This window comes from Sorex araneus, chromosome 2 (assembly GCF_027595985.1).
Source record: "Sorex araneus isolate mSorAra2 chromosome 2, mSorAra2.pri, whole genome shotgun sequence".
Classification (NCBI taxonomy): Eukaryota; Metazoa; Chordata; class Mammalia; order Eulipotyphla; family Soricidae; genus Sorex; species Sorex araneus.
In genome coordinates this window covers 331758738-331768531 of record NC_073303.1, presented here as the reverse complement: position 1 = coordinate 331768531, position 9794 = coordinate 331758738, and the positions used below count along the sequence as shown (strand labels likewise).

General features: G+C 49.5%; 1 protein-coding gene across 1 annotated transcript; it reads left to right on the top strand.

The window, feature by feature from the left end:
• Nucleotides 1-2178: 2178 nt before the first annotated feature.
• On the top strand, nucleotides 2179-8561 carry ADCYAP1 (adenylate cyclase activating polypeptide 1). The gene is made up of 5 exons (XM_055129135.1): nucleotides 2179-2820; nucleotides 3143-3253; nucleotides 5292-5423; nucleotides 5865-5963; nucleotides 6993-8561. Exons 2-5 carry the CDS (start codon nucleotides 3144-3146, stop codon nucleotides 7177-7179), a joined length of 528 nt encoding a protein of 175 aa, XP_054985110.1. The 5' UTR covers nucleotides 2179-2820; nucleotide 3143; the 3' UTR covers nucleotides 7180-8561.
• The last annotated feature ends 1233 nt before the right edge of the window (nucleotides 8562-9794 follow it).

The following is a 9794-nucleotide window of genomic DNA, read 5'->3' as shown; positions in this document are numbered from 1 at the left end:
GATCTTAGAAGAGTGATTTTGGGGAACTCAGTAACCAAAATTCTCAAAAACAAAATTCTGTTCAGTCTTTCATATTCGTGAATGGCTCAGCCCGCCAGAGGGGTCATTTTGGAGCGTTGTGTTGGATTCTCGCGAGTGGAAGTGGCACAGCATTGGTTACCAGAGGGTCGGATTCCATGAGTCCTGGGGTCGTCACAGTTAGTGGTGTTGGTGGCTTCCCCCTTTAATACTCCGTGAAGTCAGCAACTCCCCACATGGTGGCTCCCTCTGCTAAAGTTGCGAAGCGAGCACAAACAATCTTAGAAATGTTCAAATCTCTCCGCAGATTGAACTCATTTCAGAATTCGCGTGGGAGGAAAAAGTAAGGATTTTAATCGGGTTCACCTTTGACGTGAAGCAAGGCAGGAAAGCCACAGGCGGTAATAGCTTTGGGGCTTCAGTAAGAAAACGTCTTTGCTTAATTATCCGGTCGTGTTCACCACAGGCTCCTTGTGTATGAGCTTAGAGAGGAAGAACTGAACAGGAGCTCACACACGCAAACACTCCAACATAAATCAGCGAACACACGCAGTGGAGACAAAGAGGCACGTCTCCATGTAGATGCGGTCTGAAGCTTTATTGCAGGCAGGCAATCTGGAGCAGTCCTAGGAATTAAATAAGAGAAAGCGGGGCAATGCTTAGCCATTCGTGGCTGGTAATAAGCGAAACTTTGTGTTCTTGGAGGAATGTTTAAAGCTCAAAAAGCGAATAAAAGAATTGAACAGAGAGAATGAAAAGCACTGTAACTGTCTTAGAAAAAGAATGCTGGACATAGCTTATTTTAATATAAGATCCAAATCATAGCAACAGGAAACAACTCACTAAATTGTCATTTCCTTTGATTTTTAAGATCTAAATAACTAAAATTAACACGAATGGCTTAGTTTTCTTTAAAAAGAAATAGATCCTTGTTCTTTTACTGCAGTAGAAATTATGGATCTTTTAAAAATTACCCAGGGACTTGGAACTCACAGGGTGGATGTGGTATTTCCGTCTTGCTTTCCACGTCATTTTCAGTTAAAAAAAATTTTAAACGTTCCCAACGGAGGGATTCCTGTTAGAAGCCCTTAATAAATAAACTTGTATTGGGAATCCTAGTGCTTTCCCAGTTGGTCTGTATTTCCCCAAATAAACTCAAGCTGTAAATAAAGTGGAACAAATAGATTTCTCATCCCAGATTCTTAAAATGTCATTATTTGGTGAAAAACACAATTTTAATTTTTAAAATCAGAGAGAATGAGAAAAATGTGAGAGTATTTAAAAAAAGGCCATCTAGAGAGGAAAAAACACAACCCATCCCCCAAAGTAAAACAGGACTAAGGGCAAAATGCTTTTCACTGAAATCTGGGGGGAAGACAGACGGTTCTCTTAAGGTCACTTGGGGGATATTGGGGGAGTGAAGGAATCTGAAAAGTGGGGCGATTTAGACAATGAACTATCACATAAATTGCATTATTGTAAAATCTTCAGATTTAGAGAAGCCAGTGAAACTAAACTAGTGTCATTTTTCAACGTTTGTAATACGAAATCAACATTTCAGCACTCATAGTCTGGACAGCTCCACAGGCCCTGGTCCTGTGGAAGGTTTTACTCTATTCATAGCCAGACTCCTAGTCAACGAAAGAAAGCCAGACTCATTAGTGATTTACTGAAAATCCTCCAAGACTTCCCTTTAAAACAAAACGACTTCCACATTTAATTGTCTATCTGAAAGAACATATGCAAGAAATTAGGAGATCTAAATTAAATTTATTAATAGGAGAGCTTGATGGGGCTTAATTCCAGAGTCCAGAATTCTCATTGCTGGGACTTGATGAGAAGTATATCAAAAATAGTATGAAGAGAGTTAAAAATATGAATTTTGTCATCCTCAAAAATTCTATAAATTTTCTCTTTAGCCATCCACGAGAAGTGGATGAAATAGTAAACCATCAAAATAATTAGACTTCTTAAAAATTAGATTGTATGAGTGAAAGGTGTTTATGAGAAGTCGATGACTCCGGATCTTATCATCCAAGAGGACAGCACAGAATAGTTAATATGTTCCTTGAGGGACTAGGATGCTGACGTCTGTTTCTGATACCGATCATTACGTGACTGAAAAAAAAAAAAGGAAGTCATTTCATGAATAAAAATCGGAGCGCAACCGTACCACAAAATATTCTGTACTTAAAGGCCATAGGCAGACAGATGTTGACAAAGAAGGCTCTTCTCAAACCATATTCAGATAGATTTTTGCTAACTGCAAATATAAATAGGAGCGGAGGGCCAGTCATCTCTGCAACCAGCAGAAGAAGCCGCAGCTTCAGACGCAGTCAGAGGAACAGCAGAGGGGAGAAGGAGCCGCCGATTCGCGCTGCGACCAGCCGTTTTTTCACAGATTCTGGCCGCACGAAGGGTCGTCGCTTCCTTTCCTTCTCCCACTTTCCTACTTTCCCTTCATCTCTTGCTTTTTTCTCCAGGCGGACTTAACTTTGCCCGCGTCTCCCCACTCCTCGGCTCTTCCTTCCCCCTTTCCTCTCTTTTACATCCCTTGTCCTCCCTCCTGTCCCGGTGTCAAGCTTCCTTCTAGTTCTGCGTGTCCAACAAACTTTTAAACCCATCACTGGCCGCAGCAAACAAGTCCTCCAGCTCCTCCTGCTGCTTCGGCTCGTCCCTGCGCCTTCCCTTCAGACACGGACGCCAGACGGTGATGCGTCTCGGGCTGTGACTCCAGCGCGGAAACTTGAAGGAGCCCTTTGCCTGCTGTCCTACTTGGCAACAAACCCTCTCCTGCCCGCGGTAAGAGTGAGGGAAAACGTAGCTTCCTTTCCCAACTACCTGCTTGGCTGCTTTTTTCGCAGCTATCTATTGGGGGACTTGTTAGCTTCCCTTCCCACAAGGTCTGGCGAGTTTCGGGGGGCACGGCCACCCGCATGCAGACGCACATATATCGATAACTAAGTGAGAGGGAAGTGTTGGAGCACGCGCGGACAGTCATTAAGGGTATTCAACCCCGGCAGTCCGTGCTTTGCAACATCCCTCCCCCAGTCCCTGGAGTTTCTTAGGCTTGGAGGGTGGAGGGCTTGGCGCGTTCTCACCGCTCTTTCCCGGTGCTGTGCAGAATGGCCATGTGTAGCGGCGCGAGGCTGGCCCTGCTGGTCTACGGGATAATAATGCACAGCAGCGTTTACTGCTCACCTGCCGCTGCCGGACTCCGGTTCCCTGGGATCAGGTAGGTACTAGACCCCAGAGCTGAGCTCTGGCCAGGGGCTTCCCTTCCCCCGACGCCTCCTCCTGCAGTTCTGCGGTGCTCGCGGCGCGCGTCTTCCGAAGCTCCACAGCTCAGCTTGGCGACGGGCCCCTGACCCAGGCTCGGCCAGAAGGCCAGCAAAGGCCAGCAAAGGCCAGCAGGCGGCTCCGCGCCCCGCCTCTAGCCCGGGGCAGCCCGGGGACCAGCGCGGGGCAAGCCTCAACCCGCCAGAGAAACCTTTGCTCCCGCAGCAGCCCCGCCTGCGGGCGGGGGCAGCGCCGGGCCCCCAGCCTGACTTTTCTCAGTTGTTTGCTGGAGTTGAGATAATTTAGGCTCCCAGAATCAGGTCTGGGGGGTTGAGCTTGAAGATCGCTTGGACTTCGCTTTGTTACAGCTTGTTCTGTCTGGGCTGTTGGGGCGGGGTCTCTTCTCGCCTCGATAAGGGTCTTGTGGTTTTTCCTTGCCGCCTGAAAGAGCTCAAGTATACGTGGTCCTACTGCATTTTGTCTTAGACAGTTTCGGGGAGATGGAGTGTTGGCCGTACGTGGCCAAGGAAGAGAGACACACCAGAGAAGGAAAATCAAGAATGAGTCTGCAGGGGAGGGGGAGACAGGCTGGGAACACGGTCAGAACGGAAAGAAGAAAGCGAGAGCAGAAGGCAGGCAGGCAGGATTGGGGCAGCCTCGCCCTCGCCCGCAACCGTGGCTTTTAAATTTTTTAAAGCCCTCATTGCTTTCTAACGGGTCGGCTTTGCCTAGATCTGGCACCACAGCCCCAGTGTCCCGGCCGGTCAGGGGCAAGAGTGGACATTCACTGCCCAAGAGGGACCTAACCCTCGAGGTGCTCCCACAGGCTGGAGGCAGCTAGCTGCGAGCTTTCCACCAGCAAAGCTGCTGCTCCAGGCGGGCCCGCGAACATTCGACCCAGGGGCCACTGACTATTGATTTGTGCGGATAGATGAAGGTGTGGTTTCGGGCGGGGGATTCCAGCGTCTGGACCAGGGGCGGGGATGAACCGTGATAAGAAAGTGTTCTGGAGCGTCACCTGGGACGGTTGGCAGCCGGCAGGGCAGAGGGCATAGGTGTCTGCCTGGCTGACCTCTTTAGGAAGAAAGGGGAGCGAAGTAACCAAGTAGGACTCACCCCAACACTTCGCAGAGAGCTCTACTTACCCTGGCATTTCCCGGGTGTCTACAGCCACCCACAGTGAGGGCCTTGTGTTTGAATTTACAGCGAGATAGAGGCATTAGGTCTGGCCAACTGCGAGGCTGCTGGGCTCTTGCTGGCTTTCAATGATTCCCCCACCCCGAGCCTCACCCCGAATTGAGAAGGCGATCCGGGACCACGCATCACAGGCTGCTCAGTGGTGAGCGGTCCGAAGCACCTCCAGTTTCAGTCCCAAAGTTCCAGGCAGGGAGGGAAGGTGCGGACCCGCCGTAGAGCCAGCTGCCACCGAACTAGCTAAGTTTAGGGGCATCTATTATTCATGTTCCTGCCAGATCCTCTCAGGCCCAAAATAGTAGGCGGAGGTTCTCCGTGACCTACATCTGCGCGGCGAAGAGTTCCCCTGGGCTCGGAGGCTGGGGCGAAGGTGGCTGCCGGAGTGGCAGGGTGGCCCGCGGGCGCCCGAGCATCTACCCGCCCCGCTCCGCCGCGGGGCTCTCCACTTGGGTCTTCTCTCAACGCGCGCGCCTGAGCGCCCTGATCTGCACTTGCCGCTCGGAGTGGTGGGGACGTGGGGGGCTCGGGCCAGGCGGGGGTCGAGACGGCTGGGGGCGCTAGGCCGGGCACCCTTGGCTTCCCAGGGCGCGTAGAGGCCGCGGTCCTGCAGTGGGTGTGGGGCTGGGAATTGGCGAGATGTACTTTCCTCCTCCTTTGTACCGCCATCCCGGTCCAGAAACCCCGGGCACGTCAGGGGTGGGGGAGGGCGGGGAAATCAGTGCTGTTTGTAGCGTCTTTGAAGAGCCGGGGAAGCTCTTGTACTGACCTCTTCCCCCTCTTCCCCCCTCCCCCCGCCGCAGGCCTGAGGATGAGGCGTACGACGAGGACGGAAACCCGCTGCCCGATTTCTACGACTCGGACCCTCCGGACGTGGGGAGCCCCGCCTCCGCGCCGCGCGACGTCTACGCGCTGTACTACCCGCCGGAGAAGAGGTACCCCCGCCCTCGAGCTACCTCCCCGATCGGCCCCGGACGCGGGTGGCGAGGGGAGCAAGCTGGAGGCTGATAGGAACTTTTCCAGAAAAGCCTACCAGCATCTTTTTTCCCTGGCGGGTTCCCACGAAAATAACGGAGAATGCATGGACTGAGAGGGTCGCATGGGGGTCGGAGGGTCTTGGCCCCCGGAGCGGCAGTGAGTGCGCACTGTGGCTGGCGGGACGCCCAGGTGCCACACTGCTTGCTCCCCTTCCCCCAGGCCTCCCAAAGAGTTCTTGGCGCATCCGCGCCTCTGAGGGCTTTCTGAGGGCTTTCTTCATCAGCCTTACAGATTCGAGGGGCGCGCTTGCCCGGAGTCGGGGTAGAAGGGGGCAGGGGGCGGGAGTATCGCTTGGGGACAGCCAGTGACTCTGGGTGCACACTCTGCTTCTCCATCAGAGATCTCGCCCATGAGATACTTCACAAGGCCTACCGCAAGGTGCTGGATCAATTGTCTACCAGGAAATACCTGCAGACGGTCACGGCCCTGGGCGCAGGGTAAGCGTGCGAAAGAGTTAACGACAAGCGCTGGCGCGCGCCTGCCGGTCCGCTGTGCGCGAGCGGGCGGGCGTGGTCTCTGCGTGCGCGCGTGCACCGGGTCCCGTGCGTCTGCGCCGCTCAGGCTGGGCGCGGGCCCCGAGGGGCGAGAGGCGAGGGGGTTTGGGGGGCGGTCTGCGAATCCGCCCAGTCGGATTCTGCTTGAATAAGGCGTAATTTACCTGCCGCCAGTGAAACACTTCTAGCTTCGCGGCGGGACGATTTGTTAACAATTTTCCCTAAACGCGACTTCAGAAAAGTTTCTTGCATTGTAAATTCAAATGAAACAAACAAATCCTCCAACCTGGCGGTTTAGACCACGGTGTTTTCTTTCGCCGGAAAACCCCCAGCTCAGGGCCTGAGCAGAGCGCGTGGGAGCAGAAGGCAATATTTTAATAAAGCCGGTGGGAAAACAGATTACATTTTGGCGATGAATAATTCATGCGATGAAAAATATTGCCTACAGCCTATCAATTAATCACGTTTCCCACCTTCGCGTACGAAGGAGAGGAGAGCTGGTGGCGTCTTAGTTGTGCGGGATGAAAACCAACCCCCAAGAGGCAACCTTAGAATCGTCGGCGGTGGCTGTTTCCTTTTTCCGCCAGGGCAGGGGGAGAACAGTTGGGGTGATGAGGGCGAGGAAAATGGGAGGGTGGGGACAATTCTTCGCAAACGCACGGCTGATCGTATTTATTCGGGGGGAGGGGGGAAATCGTGTCCTCGAAAGATTTGGTTTCAGTCGCGCGCCCGTGGCCAGGAACCTCAGCCCTCGAACCCGCACCCCAGGCCCCGCCTGCGAGGCCCCAGTGCCAGGAACCTGGGGCGGGGGTGGGGGGTGGCGGGAGGAGCGAGTTTCCGTGCAGCGCCCGCGCCTTCCACGCGGGGGCCGGGAAGTCCCGGTGACCACCCAGACGGTGTCCCCCGGGTGGGGCCCGCCGGCTCCCAGCAGCTGCTGACCCGGCGCCTCCCGCCCCTTCCTCTTCCTTGCAGGGGGAGCCTGGGCGGCGGCGCCGAGGACTGGGAGCCGCTGTCCAAGCGTCACTCGGATGGAATCTTCACGGACAGCTACAGCCGCTACCGGAAACAAATGGCTGTCAAGAAATACTTGGCGGCCGTCCTAGGGAAAAGGTATAAACAGAGGGTTAAAAACAAAGGACGCCGAATAGCCTTTTTGTAGCGACGTGAGTTCTCAGCTACTCTGTGTATACAGCCCTGGCACACTCTGAAAAGTCCTTTTCCCAGTTGACTGAAGTCATCGCTCATGTGTTCTATCCAAACATGTATTTATGTATGAAGTAAAGCCATTAAATGAATATTTTGATAATAATATTGTTTTTCTTTTTACAAAGCACTAGAGAATGCACAGATATACTTTGTGGACCAATTATTGATATATATTATATATATTCAGAATATATATAAGTATAATAGAGAGCAATTCATACAAAAATGTGCACAAGGATTGAAAATTCGCCTGAGCTGTTTATGTTTTTATACAAAAAAAGAAAAAGAGACAATCATTGTTTTAAATATTACTCCTATTTTTGTAAACTGGAATTAAAAGGACAGTATTTTTATCCACGGCAGGCCTGAAGATATTAATATTGACCATTTGCTACTGTATATAAACAATGCTGGCCTGCTCCGGGAGAATTGGAGGTCAGGGCTTGGGAGATTTGCTGAAGGGCATTCTTGTTCTTCCCGTTTGTTCCTGGAGCAGGCTCCTTCAATTCCAGCCAACTGAACTGGCCACGGCTCCCCTTGCTGGGTGGCAATTCCAATACTCCTGCTTTCTTTGATTTTACTTTTCTGTGTATTTGTCTTTCTTTCAACTCTCAGCCCAGAAGGAAATTCTCCTGATAAAATACAGCTCGATCCAAATTGTGCTTCACCCTGGAATCCACAGACTATTCCCTGGGGGCAGAGGTGGAGGGTTGTACAGAGATGGGAGCCTTGGGCAGGCAGCTCCCTTTTCTGTACTTCCAGGGAATTCAATAACCCAAGTTTAGGGCAATTTGAACATAGTGAAGGACACTGTAGGTAAGTAGGAAGAGGCAGAGCATTAGGCAGTGGGAGGAGGACCATGAAGAGGGAAGGGATTGGAGCTGCCCCTGGCCTGGGGTGCTGGGAGCAGTGTACGCCTCTGAGGGTCCTCTGCTGGCTGCAGTGGGCGCTGGGTTTGGAAACGGATGCAAAGTACGATGTGTTTTTCTCCAGTGCTGTCCATGCTTCTCATCTTGTGAAATGGCCAGGATTCTCCCCTTTGAACCCTGCTCTGTAGGAGCTATCCCTCTCCTTTGTGGTTTTCTGAAGACCCTTATTGCCCCCCTTCTAGCACTGTTTGAGTACTAGTTTTTCCAACTTCTCTTAAATGTGTGAATGCTACTTTTTCTGTTGTTTAATGTAAGCACTTACTGTAAAGTTTAGGAACACCTGTGTAGTTACCACTAAGTATGCACTAAATATGAGCCTTTGTTTCTTGTTTATTGAGTTTGTAGGTAAAATGTATTTTTCTACATTATGGCTTATTGCTTAGTAAAACTTGTTTCATAAAACCAACCTTTGTCATATTAGAATGTGTAGTGTTCACGTATTGCTCAGTATTTCTAACTGATAAATCAATTTAAACCTCATCTTCAAATGTATGAGTACTATCTTATATTTGAGGTCTATAGTGAGGTAAGCAAACTCCAACAGACCTGAGAACCTCCCTCTTGTACCCTTTCTTGGCTACAGAAAGCATGTCTGTTTCCTATCAATTCTTTGAACATCTAGAATAATCTCTACAAACAAAAGAACCTTCACTCTGCAACAATAGGCAAACCAGTCTAATCCTCAAATTTCAGGCACAAGTTCTTTTGGGTAAAAAAAAAAAAAGAGTAGAAAAGATGACACATTAGCTTGTAAAGTTTAAAGGACCTTTCCTTTTACGGATTTGATCAGTATGAAATCATAAATCAAAGAAAACAGAATTGGATTTGCATTCCCGGATGGAATGGATGCTGCCAGGAGATCACATTGCAGACAGTGAAAGCACAGAGGCATTCGATCTACGCCTGCGTCCTGGGTACAGGATCAATCTTTCTCTAATTCTGCAGTCTCCTCAGGCAGTGTGAAATGGGACGCAGTTTGCAGCTTTAGTGCCTTTCTTCGCCTTTTAAATTGCCACGAATCACAGATGGCTATTCAGTGGCCCTACAATGCTGCAACACATCAGCTTGCATTTTAGTCTTAATTATTTGTTTCTTGGATAATGGGCAGTTTTCTGTATTTGTGTCAGCTATTAGTGGTGAAATAGGGCTCTTGTTAACCTTTTATTTATGAAGTCTAATTTAGTGTTCCTGTGGCTAGTTGCAAGCATTTACAGTGATCACCCAGTTTAATCTTTTGTATACTTTTTAGAAATGCCAAGAGCCTTACTACACAGAGCAGATTTATGATAGTCATGATAATTTAGGTAGATGTTAGTCTTGAAACTTATTTTGTGTGCAACTGATTATAAAAACATCTTAACCAAGTATTATTACACACATGATATCTATAACTAGGACTTTGATAACTGTTATATAAAGTATGTAAAATTTGTATGAATAAATTTTTGTAAACAATGCAACTTCGTCTAATGTTTGGAGACAAGAGATATTAGGAAATAACTTTAAAAAAATCTTTTAAAGTATCATATTTTCTTTATCAACAATTAAGATTTTTCATACCTGGAATACATATTTACTTAAGCATCCATGTATTTTCATAAAATGTAACATCTGCTTTATGGGTAACTGAATTCAACTG